The sequence below is a fragment of the Lygodium microphyllum genome, chromosome 19 (genome assembly GCF_053477565.2).
Source record: "Lygodium microphyllum isolate KBCC chromosome 19, Lygodium_microphyllum_v1.1.10, whole genome shotgun sequence".
NCBI classification, from domain to species: domain Eukaryota; kingdom Viridiplantae; phylum Streptophyta; class Polypodiopsida; order Schizaeales; family Lygodiaceae; genus Lygodium; species Lygodium microphyllum.
In genome coordinates this window covers 133,807,090-133,822,474 of record NC_141153.1, presented here as the reverse complement: position 1 = coordinate 133,822,474, position 15,385 = coordinate 133,807,090, and the positions used below count along the sequence as shown (strand labels likewise).

The window sequence follows — 15,385 nt, the reverse complement described above, 5'->3', positions numbered from 1 at the left end:
GTGGGACCTTGGCAACGATTGCGAATGCGATGTGCGTGCAAGGATGAATGAACGCATGTATGTATGTCAGAATGTGTTATGTATTTTGTGTATGTGTGCCTGTCTGCATGTGCGCGTATATGTATGCATATGTGCGTATGATGGTATGTGTATTGTGTGTTGTGTGAGTGGATGGTGGGGGAGGGCGTACGGACTGCGAGCAGAGCGATAGATATATTGATTCGTCACATATGTGTCGTCTTGGAGAGGGGGGAAAAAAAAACCCTAACCTTCTGTTGGTCTCTCTCTCTCTCTCTCCCTCCCTCCCTCTCTCTCTCTCTCTCTCTCTGTGTGTCCGTGCCTCTCTCTTTCTCGCAGGGAAAAAGAGACAGCTAGCTAGGTCCTGCCCATGTCCAAGTTTCCTACTTTCAGCTGTTGCCCTACCGCAACAACAACCATAGCCTCATTGTGATAAATATACTACAGATGAGACGGACTCCGTCAAGTATATATCATCAGCTTGGTTCGCATCGCAGGCATAAATATTGTCTCACAGAAGGCGCGTGATCTAGTCTTCTGATCTCTCTCTCTCTCTCTCTCTCTCTCTCTCTCTCTCTCTCTCAAGTTAGTTTATAATTCAGGGCGCTTCTCTCCAGCTCCTGCCGCTGCCGATCTTCTTCTCTACACACAGCAAATTTCCAGCAGGATGCGCATCAGAAAGCGCTGCCCTGCCGCCACGTCCGCCGGTGGAGTTCAGGGACTCGTCCATGGCCTTAACATCCCTCCTCCTCCTCATCATCACCATCTAACGCATCAAGTATATGCCAATTATGTACTTGAGAACCTGCGCCAATGGCCCAGATCAGAAGGAGCAGTAGCCGCTGCAGCAGCCACGTCGCCCAAGAAGGATGAGCGTGTTGTGTCCAACTGCAGAAGCAGTACTACTGCTACCACCGCTGCAGCCATTAGTGCCGCTCATGACAGTACTTCTAATATCAGCTTTATCAGAGAGCAACGGGAGGCCTTGATTCGTGATTTGACGGGAGATGCCAAGAGGAGCTGCTCGACTACTGTTGTTGCGGGTAAGGCAGACGCAAGGTGCTGCGTGGACACGATGAACCCTAACAGTAGTACTGCCGAGGCTGCTCCAAATTTTATACACAGTGCTACAAAACTGATGCCGGACTCAGATCAGGAGGGGAGCAGGAGGGAGCTCAATAATGCGTTGTTGTCCAAGCAGGCTGCCCTTATATCTCCATCCAGATTCCGGCCGTCGGCTGCTGCAGCACCACTCTCCCAGGTACTAATTTATCCTCAGTCTCTTCATTTGTGTTGTTAACCATGGGACCTTCTTTAAACTGTGCCTCGCCCTGCAGCTCTCCTCCTAAAATTACCCCACGAAGTTCATAAACTGAAGCAAGATGCTGCTGCTGCTGCTGGTGCCAGTTTTCCCTGTGCTAGCTAGGGTTAGGTCATTTCTTTTGTCTGATCACAGAACAAAGTAAAGGCTTTACTTTGTTTCCTCGCCCTTACCACCATTCTCACAGCAGATATAATCCCTAGTTCACTTTCCTTTTATCATATGTCATAATCGCCAGCCGGAATAAAGACAGCCTCGCTCCGGTGTTGCAACCAACAGACCTGTATAAGCTGATAACTATTACCTTCCTTTTATTCAGCCAGAGGACTTCCCCGTTAACGTCTCCTACGTTTCCCTAGCTGCTTCCCGCTACAGGATGGGTTTCACGTCCAATTAAGTTAGCCATTCATAAGAGGCCTCTCCACACCCTATAATTTAATATAATCATTTCGACCCCTTTTAACGTTACCGTAGTGATGATATTCCAATCCACATGAGCCCAGGCCCTCTCTAATGAATAACTACATCTAATTAGTCAAGCCCCCCCCCCCCCCCCCCCCCACTCTCTCTCTCTCTCTCTCTCTCTCTCTATGTGCTCGCGGTCAGCCGTATTCACATTGCGTAACCTACCTGACCTTATATGTGTCTGTGTCTGTGACAGTCAGTCTTTCAATTTCTCCTACATAGCCAGGGAAAAACCTGACATGACTAGGGAAACAACCTGTCTTTCAATATCTCTATATAACTGGGAAACAACCGACATCACATATTGCGCTCTAAGCACATACGATATGGATGCGACAGTCCCCGGCCAAAACATTTCCTCACCTGCAGCAGTCCACAGCCAAAAAATTTCCGTACAAGGGTTGAGATAATTATCCTTTCCACCTTACTTAGGTTGGCCTTTGCATATTATACATGCATGCCAACCTCAGTCCTAGCCGAGATGCCTTAACGACAGATTGCCTATTAGTTCTCTTCTTTCCCGAGTTCAACACATACACATGTTATTGAGGTTTGATGATTGAGGAGCTAATTATTTCCTCGATTAGGTCAGTAGTTACTAAAGTTCATCTGATCAAGCAAGTCTAAGACCTCTCCCTTGATACCAGGAGTTTATGAACTTTGATGCAAAATTTCATACGTTAGTTAACGAGTACTGGATTTAGCCACTTGGTGTCTCATGCACAGAAGACATTCACCATACATATTGCAGAATCACTCAGATGCGATGTATGGTTTTGTTTTTCAAATTTTCATTATTGCCCAGTTGTTCACGCGTCTGTGATATTCAACATGGGACTGTAATTGGGAAATTTTAATTGGGAAGATTCTGATGACTATCAAGAGTCTGATACAAGGTCACTTGAGTATCTGTTGTCGAGATAGTATCTAAACTGAGAGGTTACGGACTATAGTTCTATGAGATATGAAATCGACATATAGCTTGAATCTAGGGCTGTGAAATGCTTATTCAAACGTAACATGTATATGAGTGGGCATGTGCGGGGACCGAGGGGCCGAGGTTATATTGCACATATAGGCGGTGGTATGGGTCACGTATCTGAATTCTGATCGATCATCGGCATGTTGCAGAGCAAGCGTGAACCTGACAAAGATAAGAATGCAGAATCGGAGACCGAGAAAATTCAAAGGTTAGTATATGATGCTTGTGCCTTCGAGAATAGCAATGCAACAGCCTTAATTGCACACTTTTACATTGGTGCGTAGATTAACTGGTAGGTTTCTTACTCCTTTCTTAATTAGGTCCTTGGTTTTCGGTTTCTTTTGATTTCCTTGTAGACCCTAGAGGATGGTTTTCTACGTTGGACTGTGTCTCAACGGTTGTGTTATATGCAGGCACATTCTGTCAAAATGGTCCATGCCTAGCTTGAAAGGTACCAAGCTGAACCCTCAGCTGACTTGTACAACTCTTGGTCAATGTGTCAAATGCTGTGTTGTGTTTAATGTGAACTCTAAATATGCAGGATTGAGGAGGTCAAGATTTTATAGTCCCATGCATCAGCCGCAAGTTCCAACAGCTGGCAGCAATAATGGGAACCCGTATCCGGCCTGCAAGAAGGAATTGGTGCATCAGAGATCACATACAGCGCCTGCTGCAGGTGATAGCAGTTCATCAGATGACAATGCCTTCCTGCAAGATGTGCAAACTTGGCCGAAGGTAGCTGCAGTTAAATTAGTTGGTGGGCCCAAGGCTTCTTTCAATCAAATTAGTGGATACGACCAATCGGCAACACTGGAACAGAATATGGATTTGAGTAAGGGAGAACAGGCGTGGAAGAAGATGATGAAGAAGCAGCAGCTGGCTCAGGAGGGAGTGATGCTAAGCTGCAACAGCCGGGCTGATAATAAAGTTGACGATGGGAACACGTCCAACTGCTGCGCCATCGGCGGCCCCAAACAGCTGGAGATAAGGTCGAGATTCCAGATAGGGCCGGAGGGTGAGATCACTAGTGATGATGAGAAGCAACAAGAGTCGAGGGGAAGAAGCACACACGAGGATGGTTCTGATAGTCAGCATGGATTAGGGATCACGAGTCCGAATAATATCAAGGGCAGGAAGTACAGAGCAGGTATAAGTAAGATCGGAGTAGCACATCAGGAGCTGCCAAGTACTTACACATCGCCATTAACAGGGGGCAACGACCTTAAGCTTAAGACAGCTGATGATACTAACACTATTGCTTGCAATAGTGCATGTAAGCTCAAGAAAACTGAAAAAGCAGCGGCAGAAGGCGCTGGCAATAAGTCAGGAAAGCGTAATATTGCAGGAGCTGTTAATCACGGCAATGAAGCGGATCAAGTGCTGGATTCTGATCAGCTGGCGATGAACATGAAGGCGCGGAAGAAGGGTATATTTACCGGGGCCGGATCAGATGTTAATATAGGAACTGGCACAAGATGGCGGAAGAAGTGCCGGCCGGTGTTCCGCTCCATCAACGATATCCAGAGGAGGGCATCGCTAATTACTACCGATGGGCAGGGACTGCCCCGTCCGGCTCCAGCTCCCCCTCGTCGTGATCGTGATCATCGTCCAGCTGATGATCGTGTAGCTGTAGTACCACATGGTACCCGCATACCTCAAGAAGACGAAGAAGAAGCCAGTACTAATTCCTCGTCAGTTGCTTATACCACAAGCACTGATCAATATCGCAGCAGTAATAATGCATCTAAGATCAGCTGCTCATGCGTCGACAACAAGTACCGCGATGGCGGCAATCCCATGTTACCGAAGCTGAACAGTCATGTGAAAAGGAATTATATGACGGCGCCGGATCTGGAGCAGCCGGTCATATCCAGGCCGTCGAAGCGTCGGGCGGCGGCAGCGGCAGAGGCAGCTCTCCAGCCCGGTATCGACACGTCACCTCCGGCGCATCATGATGTCGTATCGCAATCGTTGTACCGCTGTCCACTCAACAGTGATCCGTTTGAGTGGAGGCCCGACTACTCTCATTTCGTCTGATGATCTGTATACAACATACGACTATGTTTTTTTTTTTGGGGTACCCAATATAGATATATATATGTGTGTGTGTGTATGTATGTATATACATCATATCCTCGTGGTAATGAATGACACGGGCGATAGTAGCCGGCCTATCGGTAAGGTAGTGTGCCCTCTCCAGTTTCCAACATTGCTATTGCTGCTAGCTAGCTCCCAAAGTAATAAAATCTTTATTGTTAATCTCTCTTTTGAGGTTCTCGGCGCTACTTTTTATAGTAAGGTTCAATTTGTGCACGAATTCATATGAACCGATGTACATTAGCCAGTTCGCGAAAGAGGTGCTATGTGTATATGTATATATGTGTGTGCGCGCGCGCGCCTATCTGTGTGTATGCATCGCCATCCTTTTCGTTGATCTGCCGGCAAAAAATAAAGGCTCTTTCTCAGCCAGCACTAGATTGGCAAAGTTGGCTTCTTCTTGAGGTTTAACGAGGTCAGTTACACGAGACTTCATGTACGCCGAATCTATCAAATATAGCCTGCGGGGCGGGGCATGGTCGACGGTAGTGGTCGCTCCTATGCAAGCCTTTGAACGGCTACAATGTGAAATCACTTGCATGGCTCCCGTTTTAAATATGTTGGGGTAGAGTTTACATGCCACATCATACCAACATCTCTCAATTTGGGTGTAGCCAGCCACCAATGCACATGCGTTTTGGACCTTAGATCTAATACAACATGCTTTTTGACCCACTTATATACCTGCTAGGACTATTCGCCTCATGTCCTAGTGACGCTATCCCCATTTAAATCCCAAATTTGTGGTATTAACTCCCCGGTCTAGTCCACTTAACACATGCGGAGCTCCCATGCAACTAGCCTCTTGTCCACTTAACAAATGGGGAGCTCCCATGCAACTAGCCTTTTCAGCTCGATGGATCCTAACTAACTCCATGGTGCTGATAGGAATGAAGGGTTGAAGATGGTGGAAGTGATGTGGAAGATGATTGAGGATGAGTTTTCCAAATGATTCCTACTTAGGCAGATTAGTTCATAAGTATATGTATGTATCACGTGGGTTAAACATAAAGGATTTAAAAAATACTATTTTCACACATTTTTTAATATACATAAGGGTCCCATATAAAGGGATTATTTATAGATTGAATAGAAAAGGGTTATGTTGTATCAAGGGAAAATTCACATATAAGGATATTTATAAATAAGCCTTGAACGCATGTGATATAAAAGGTACACATATAGTGAATTCCCCGGGGATTCCTCTAGAGTCGTTGGTTGAGTCACAAAAAGATAATTGATTGAATATTGGTTGACATATTGGCTTTCTCTTAGATATAAGGGAAATTTTGTATATGCCATGCCAAGCTAGTTCCCTTAGTTCTTTTCTGGCATTACTCTTTTGTATGAGTATCATGTGTGGACTACATTTCTTGGGCTGTCTAGTTTAATGGATTCTGAGAGTGGCTCTTTGGCAGAAGCCTTGAGGAAAGCAATGTTAATTCCTCCTATATCTTATGAGTGAGTTCAATCGAGCTAAGAAATCAGCTTGCATTCTCTAGGGTAGTGTCAAGATATTTGTCATACAAGCGGGGTAACCTGAGGGTTGTGTGGAGGGTGTAAAGTGGACTTAGGGTTAGGGCTACCTAAACCCTAGTGTGTAGCCTATAAAAAAGAGCCCAAGGGAATCCTCTTGTACTTGAGCAAGGATACATGGTTGTAGTCACTAAGTAACTGAACAAACAGGCTTTCTCTTGTATGTTGTGTTATTGTCTCTTAGTCACTAAGTAACTGAACAAACATGCTTTCTCTTGTATGTTGTGTTATTGTCTCTTAGTCTCTCATTTTCACATCTTGCTTAGTCTATTCCACAAGTGAGCTCTTGTATTCCTCACCTCACTTGCTATCATAGTATCAAAGTCTAGATTTGGTCTATAGGCACTTTGGAGCTAGTTGCCACTTTGAACCCTATCTACTTCTTGCTAAGATTGGAGGACTTGGGGAGAGAACAAAAGAGGCAAAATTAGCGTGAGTTTTCTATTAGAGATATCTTCCCTAGCATTGGATACAGCAACCCATAAGCCCCAAAAAGTTTGCATGATAAAGGCATCATTGGTAAAAAGTATGCTATGAGCACCAAAGTATTTAGTGGCTCCATTATCCTAGCTAGAGGTATGATGTTCTTGGCTATCATAGGGCTTTTAAAGATTCCATACTTGGCTAACTCTAGCTTAAAGTGCCAATTTTAAACTTTATTGGGAACATGGTCATTTGAATTACTTAAAGAATGGATTTTGGTAGATACTACCCATAACCTTGTAAGCTCAATCTATTTCACTACATTATCCGTGCGCTTGTAAGCTCAATCAATGTTGCTACATTATCCATGTTTTTTACTCAAAGTTAAGTTCAATATTCTTTGAGTCTTGTTTAGAAATAGCATGACAACTGAATTTCAATCTTCTTGAATAGGTGACTTTATGAGCTTCCACTTAAGCAATCCATATAGCTTGAAGAACAATATAGTTTTTAAGTGCCAATGATATGATGTTTCTAATTTTATCAATGTCTTTAAAACTTGCGAGGTGTATGCCATTAGAAGCATACTTGTTCAATTTTATAACACCTACATCTTTGTTCACTTCTCCACTCTTGAAATTAATTTGAAAGCATGTGGATGATTATGAGCATGTAATTTAGCCTCATGAACCTAGTAAATTAAGGTTTTTTGTTATTTAAATGAAAAAAAAGTGCTTGTTGATCCCTGTTTTGTATCCCTCCTTAACACTCATTACTTTTACTATTGTCATTATTGTACGAGAACTAGATAATCTTTTTGCCTAAAGGCAAATGATATGATATTCCTTAGTCATAGATGAATATAAGTTTAAACATCAAAATTGATTGTGATAATTTCAATCCTTTTATAGCTTTTAATTAACAATGATCTCCTTGTAATTAGCCATAAAAGCAGTTGCAAGGCACTTAAGTGGCTCAAGTCCTGTTTTGACTATATTTGAAGTAACATGTGCATATGATACTAAAATTGGATGGGAACTTAGCAATTTTGTTAGACATTTGAAAAGAGTTTCAAATGAAAATTCATTATTTATGAAACTAGATTTTCAAAAGTGTATGAAAATTGGTTGGAACAACACTTAGCAATGCTATTTGGAGTTATTAAAAAAGTTTATATTTTTAATTTAATTATTTGAATCCTCTTAATGGGAATGCATGGCTTATATATCAAAGTGATTTTCATGGAAAATTAAGTTTGATAAAAGAACTTTTGAGAGGATTTTGATTAGAAGCACAAAAAATTTCTAATTTTTGTAAAATGGTCTCAAAGGTGGACATAGAAATATACACTTACTTTTTTGAGACCTTCTACTTTTTTTCAGCTACTATCTTGTATTGGTCAAATTTCCTTGAATTTGTTTCTTTTTAATCTTTATCATTAAGAAAAAACGATTTTTTCTAGAGAGTCCAATTTTCCAAATAAATGACTTTTTTGCTACAAATCTAGTGTTAAATACAAAGTGTTGGGAATGCATTATGGGCCTTTTAGCAATGTCAAAAGTGAAATTGTTGAGGATGATCACGGGATCAATCCATTAGGATGCCATATTTGGATGAGTCTTTCATTCCTCTTGTGGATAAAATTGCCATGGCCAAAGCCAAGTCGAATGGAGATCAAATGAGTTGGAAAAGTTGTAAGGAGAATAGAGAAAATGTCCAAGATGCCCCTAAGGATAGAGTTCTTTAGCTTGGAAAATAAGCAAGGTGAGGGATTGTAGAAGTTCATCTCCCACATGAAAATATTAATTTCATAGCCAACTTTATTTTGAGCACCAATAAATAAGACACTCTACTCTTGTAACTACCCTAACCAATATTCTAGATTTTAAACTCATGAGAGATTTTAAAGCCTCCTTTGATAAAAAGAAGACTCGATCAAGCTCAAATGAAACAACTATATCAATACCATGAAGTAAATCTTATTAGCCCAACCAACAAGATGTTCTTTTTGTCATAAGAAAGACATATAATAAGTAGCATTTGAAAAAATGTATCTTAATAAGATGAAGCGTAACAAAAATGAAGTAAATGTCCATATACCACTAAGGAAAAAGAAGTTAGATATTTGAGATAAATCTAAATCTGTTAAAGATTAATGCAAAATCACATTTCTAAAGTCATCTTTGTTAGTCTATGTTATAAAGCTATTCCATCATGTATTAAAGGGGGGGTTGGTGGGTGGAATCTGAGCCATCTAAATCCAATGGTGAATCCATGGCATCTAGGGGGAGGGGGTGTTGAGATATTTGGCATATGAACAAGGGTGGTCTAAGGTTGTGTGTGAATGCAAAGATAACTTAAGACTAGGGCTACCCAAACCTTAGATAGTGGCCTAGAAAGAGATCCCAAAGAATGCCTCTAGTACTTGAGCAAGGAACCCAACTAAGGCCTTATCTTGAACATTGTATGATTGCCTTTACTCTCTCATTTTCATATTCTTTCTTTTCATTCACGAGTAATCTTTTGTCTTTTTGGCCTTAGTTTTCATCAAGTATAAGATTCAAGACCCCTAAATGCAAATATTCTTAAGCATATACCAGAGGTCAACTTTTCTTTTTTTTTTGCGACTCCTCACATTGATTACACCATAGATCTAAGCATTACAAATGCATACCACAATGTATTGATGATGTTAAGATGGTTGATAAGAAAGAGTAAAAACAAAAAACTTCGATTGAGAAAGTGGAGCCTTCTAAGCCCTATACACAAAGCCACCATTAATAAGATTGCAAGGGTCCTACTACTGGAAAGTTGCCAGTCCAAGCCATCGGTGGAATTAAAGGCAAAGGATGCTCCTCTCCTACTATGCAAACCAACTAGACAAAGGTGGAACATAGAAAAGGGAAGGAGACTAAACTTCCTCCAAATTTTTAGGTAAAGGAAGGGGATGTAAGGCTAATCTTTCAATCAAAAATCTTGCATGGCTTACTTTGATACATAGCCCCAAACCTCTTGGGTCTCTCTTAAGAAGATTCCCAAAGCATTTAGGAGATTTTTCAAAAACATCAAAAGTGCATAATCATTATTAATAATGTGGCCAAAGTCATATAGAATCTTAATTTATTTCAACACATTATTATTTCGTTTATACAAACTTGGTGATTCCATGTGTCATTCAATATGAGTATTCTCTCAATCGCACCTATGTATTCTAGCTCTTGTAATTCTCACAATTATCATAATTTGTGATAAGTAAGAGGTAACTAAAAATTTCATCCCCCAATGTTATTTTAGTTTTTTACTTACAAAATATATGCTCCTGTATTAGTGCTTGTATTGAAAATGAGATTACATTTTTATTACTTATAGGCACTGGTCTCATATTATAAACTAACATGCTATATATTGCAAAAATATTTTAGAAAATAACTATTCTGTAGATTAGAAGAAGGATGAACATGATGACTTAAGGATCCATTTTGGGACTATTAAGTGGTAGTTCTAGTACAATAGAATAGAGAAATTTCTTTTGCCTAAATTTGTACCATTAATGTGCATGGTCTTTTAGCTAAGTAGGTCACACAAGGTAATAACAAAGCAACTTTATAATAGCCTTAAAGCAATACTTCCTATAGGACTATATCAAGTTTGTGAAATATGTTACACAAAGGACTCTATGTATAAAAAATATGCAAATTTTCTTAGATTTTCAAAAAAAATTACAAATAGACTAGGCTTTTTAGTGTCCACATGTGTCAATCTCAACAATACAAAATAAGAATCACCTAACCAAACGTTGCCGGAGGGGTTTTAGTCGAAAGGTTGTATTCATTGGGGATCAGATAGAGAAGGAAATAGAGAATAGGAGATAAAAGAGAAGAAAAAAACAGATAAGAAGTACACAAGATAAAGACAAAGCTTAATTATTCAAAGCACTATGTATTGGTAAAACTTGAGAAGATAAACAAAATTCTTATCGCGGATTACTAGGAAGCCATCTCCAAGCATTAGATCCCCTAGAGCTCCTTAGTATAGTAGAGCAAAAACACACACCAAACACTAGCTTCTTCTTTGCTAGGAAGCAATCTCCAAGCATTAGATCTCTTGGAGCTCCTTAGTAGTAGATAGACCAAAAACACGCACCAAACACTAGTTTCTTCTTTGCTACCCAGACGACAAATCTGATGGTTCCATTGACTCCAAAAGGGGAGTAAAAGACTAGGACACTTGGTCAAAATTCTCCTGGATCGCTCTTTCTTATTCTTCCCAGTCCAGAGTGCTATTTTTTGCTGTCTAAAAAGTGCGATTACATGTCGCACGAATTCGGAAGCCCCTTCTTCTTGCATGAGATCTCCCAAAACTGGCTAAAAAGCCACTTGCTTTTTGCATGTCACCCTATTTTAGAAGTTTTCTACATCATTTTAGGATATTTAAAAGAAATAATATCCCAAATATAAAAAATAGGCTAAACTTATCTAAAAATTTCGTATTTTGAAACTATCCATACTATGGACACTAACAATAATGACTAATATGACATTGACTCTCTAGATTAATAAGAAAGCCAGATGATGATGCACTCCAAGGTTTTTGACATTGCATCTACATAGCGGCACGACAACATGCCACACAGCTTTTCAGCTACTTCATTTAGGTTGAAATTGGAGGAACTACAATTGTATTAGGGTCAAACAAATTTACAAGGGAGAAGGGTATCTCCATTGATTGCTTGAAAGTTTTGAAAAGCAAAGTTTTGATCCCATAATTACTACTCAAAATAAAACTACCTATGAACGGTGGTATACATGTGCATCTTCAGGATGTTTTGTGAGAAAATCTAGATTATGTCCTTACATTGAAAATACATAAGGATCTTGCTAGGAAGTGTACCTCATGCAAAGGGCCGAAACTCCATCTTTAGTAGTACTTGTTCTAATCTTCTATGATGATACACTATAATTAGTGAAAATCAGCAATTTCATTTGTAGATGCCGCTGTTAAGTAAAGCATCGATGAAATGCATCAAGAAAGGGATGAAATGTGAGTGTTTGATTGGGTGCACAATCCAAAGGAAGGAAGCCTTGGATTTGGAAGTAAGAGTTTGGGTGACGGTTGATGGAATGTGCCCGTATAACAGCTATAATATTGGTCTTTCGAGAAATGAAATTCGGTGTAATGGATGAGCAGATCGAAAATGCAAAAGCTGCATGCCATTCACAGAATTGCGACCATGACTGAAAGAAGCTACACGTCTAGGCTTCTAAAGTACGATATTTTGTGTGTGTGTTCGAGTCGCGAGTCCGATACACTGCATTAGAATTGCGACGCTAAGTCACGACAGCCGCGTATTCCGTCTGCATCTCGCAAGCCTTTCGGCTTCGACGACGAATACACCTGCGCACAACCCTGCGTGCCAAATATATATTGAAACAGTGACCACACCCATATCGATTACCAATTCTAAAGGCTTGCTATGATGCCGCGCCGCCCTGAGTACCCCGGCAGCCATGCAGTGTGCCATTAACATTTTGGCATACGTGCCGTTGCTGCCGCCATGCATGATTTTTAACGGACTCCCTCAAACACCGGACGTCTTTGTACCGCAGCATTCTCAGAGAGACTAGCACAGGCGCATGTGAGGCCGGTGATGAGTGGATAATTATTGTGTGTGATGATGCTGACGACTTGACGTGATTTTCACGAACTCACGAGAAAGCTCTCTGATCGTTAGCATATGCTGATCAGTCTGTAAAAATTCGTACGGCCCTTCCTTGGACGAGAAAAGATCGGGCAACGAGCCGCCGTAAGATACTAATTTGCAACACACCACAGTGGGATCCAGGGGGGACCTCCTCTCTGCTTACAGTACAGCCTGACGAATGTTGCAGATGGGCGGAGCAGGCTGCCCTGACAGTTAGAAGGAAAGCTCATTCTCTGGCGCAAGTGATCTGCTTGCAAGCTGCTGACAATGCGGCCCCTTATATAGGGAGATTCTCTTCCTAAAATGCGGCTATGCTGTGTTTACCACTGGAAATGTGTGCGAGGATGGGCTAATGCATGTGCGGGAGCCTGATAAGGAAGCAAAATTGGATATATATATATATATATTGACATTAAGCAGGCCATTGCTCGCAGGTTCGACATGAATGACGCGGAACGTGACTCGGTCAGTCGGGTTCTGGAAAGGGCAAAGAATTCTTGGCCCTCGTCGCCGGATGGAAGAGAAGCAGCGACCAATGGTTAATTACAAAAGTTCAAACGCAAACCTTTGACCCTTGTGAAGAAGAGGGAGGACTCTCGAGTCCACAATAGCAAATGGATCTTATGGACTTTTAACCTTTGGCCCTTGTGAAGAAGAGGCAGGACTTGTGAAGAAGAGGGAGGACTCTCGAGTCCACAATAGCAAATGTATCTTGTGGACTTTTAACCTTTGGCCCTTGTGAAGAACAGGGAGGATTCTCGAGTCCACAATAGCAAATAGATCTTATGAGTGGAGCAAAAAGAGCCTTGGGGTATACTCAAAACTTGGATCAGACACCTAAAGGAGGCATGGACAGCCAGCCCATCCTGCTAGATCTAAAAGTGTTCTTTATGGATCGTGGTTTGTCAGAAACCATCTACCAAAGACTTCCTTAAAGTAGTTAGCGTTATAGCACAAAACCATCCTTTTATGTAATTTCCCTTACTTGGATTTTCAAAACACTGATTAAAATTGAAGTCTGTCCTGATAAAAGCTGGGCTGAAATTTTTTGTTATCAAACTAGCTAATTCCATACTTCTTCCCCCCTAGAACTAGTCACATTTCCACCCTATCCCTTTTCCCATTAGATAGGAAAATATTTTCTCCTCAATACTTTAGATATGTCTCTCCTTTAAAAGTATTTAGATAAGATATTAACATTTACGAAATGATATTACGTTCATGATGTGGCGAATGGGAAGTAGGTTTTGCTTGGTGATAGAGGATTGCCAATTGACAAGTCTAGGAAAATATATTGGGCAAAATGTGGAATATGATCATTAAAGTTGTAGGCATGAAGTAGCTTTGAGCCATGAGAAATGATGTACATTTGCTACCTTCAAAGTGGCGCAAGGCTGCAGAAATTATAAATAAGTTAAATGCTACCTTCAAGACTTGTGTTAAACTTCTTAAGAAGTTGTCTTATCTTGTTTAGGTTGATGTAAACATTATTACTCGGTTGTTGATAATGCAACAACTTTCACATATTTAGAAAAACTTAAGTTCAAATGAAACAAGTATTTAGAAACGCACATGTAGTCAAGTTCATATTTTGAAAAACTACTTGGAACATAGATAGGTATCTTTATGTTTTTTCATGTACCTTCATTGGTTATACATGTGACCTTAATTGAAAAACTACTTGGAACATAGATAGATATATTTACATTTTTTCACGCACCTTAATTCGTTATACATGTGACCTATAAGTATGGACTTGCATATACGAATTAATATAGTAGGATGTACTCCATTGTTTCTACGACACCACTTTTGAAGAATTTTTTTTGAAAAAACATCTTAGTCATATATGACTTATTTCCACATTGTCACACATGTTGGAAATTTATTCATCTTATATACTAAGGGTGATAAGGTATTAAAATAAAATTTCACCTTCATAGAGTTCAAAGAATACATAATCCTTGTATGAAAAAATGAAATACATAAAAAACTTTAATAGTTCAACTTGGGATGCTCTTCAATATTATGAAAATTTGGAAAACTTCTTTCCTATCTCAATTGCTTTATATAACTTGAAGTGTACTATATCTTAAATGTGTTATCACATTTGCTTAAATTCTTCCACCTTTTCATAACTCCTAAAATCTCATAAAACAAAATATAATGGGTTTTTGTCTAATTATTTATTGTGGGTTTACTCAAAATTGTGTCACTTTTGTAAATCTTATTTAGATAGTGGGTTTTTTCTAACTATCGCTATATTAGGGAGTTTGGGAATTGTCATATATTTTGGGAATTTATAGGATGGTTAATATTTGGTCACATGGTCAAATTGTTACCCCCTTCTTGGAAGGTGAAACTTTTTCTATATATTATCTAGATGATAGCACTAAGTTCCATCTTTAAAAAAGAGATTAAGATTTAATCACATGGTCAAATCTTTGTTTCTAATTTGAGAGTGGAACTTGGGAGATTCCTGAATTCTCTAATATAGTGTTAGTTACTGGAATGTTTAAAAGGATTCCTTGCATACATGTTTGGTGATTAGAAATATTTCTCTTTCTCTTGGAGGAAAAGATTATGATTTTGGGAATATTGACCTTGAATCCTCTTTTGGATAAAGTCTTTAAAAGAATTTCCCTGATAGCTTGGGATATTAGGGGTCTATGATGAGACAATAAGAAAGCCTTAGACAACAAAATCTTGGGATGTGAGAAGCTTGATATTCTTACACTACATGAAATCCAAGTGATGGACATTAAGGATGCCTTAGACAATAAAGATTTCTATTGCTTTTGCTTTATCTCTACATATTTACTAGTTAGAGGTGGTACCCTAT

At 39.9% G+C, this 15,385-nt stretch overlaps 1 protein-coding gene across 1 annotated transcript; it reads left to right on the top strand.

Annotated features, from left to right (window-relative positions):
- Nucleotides 1–261: 261 nt before the first annotated feature.
- LOC148020405 (uncharacterized) lies at nt 262–5,061 on the top strand. Its single transcript, XM_087700704.1, has 4 exons — nt 262–1,279; nt 2,936–2,994; nt 3,200–3,237; nt 3,328–5,061. The coding sequence occupies exons 1-4, from the start codon at nt 686–688 to the stop codon at nt 4,821–4,823; spliced, it is 2,187 nt and encodes a 728-aa protein (XP_087556830.1). The 5' UTR covers nt 262–685; the 3' UTR covers nt 4,824–5,061.
- The last annotated feature ends 10,324 nt before the right edge of the window (nt 5,062–15,385 follow it).

What these genes read in the sequence shown, in the direction of transcription:
- LOC148020405 (XM_087700704.1), top strand. Translation starts at nt 686, where the DNA reads ATGCGCATCAGAAAGCGCTGCCCTGCCGCCACGTCCGCCGGTGGAGTT. An exon ending in CTGCAGCACCACTCTCCCAG is followed by an intron (nt 1,280 to 2,935) that starts GTACTAATTTAT and finishes GGCATGTTGCAG; the next exon opens with AGCAAGCGTGAACCTGACAA. An exon ending in GAGACCGAGAAAATTCAAAG is followed by an intron (nt 2,995 to 3,199) that starts GTTAGTATATGA and finishes TGTTATATGCAG; the next exon opens with GCACATTCTGTCAAAATGGT.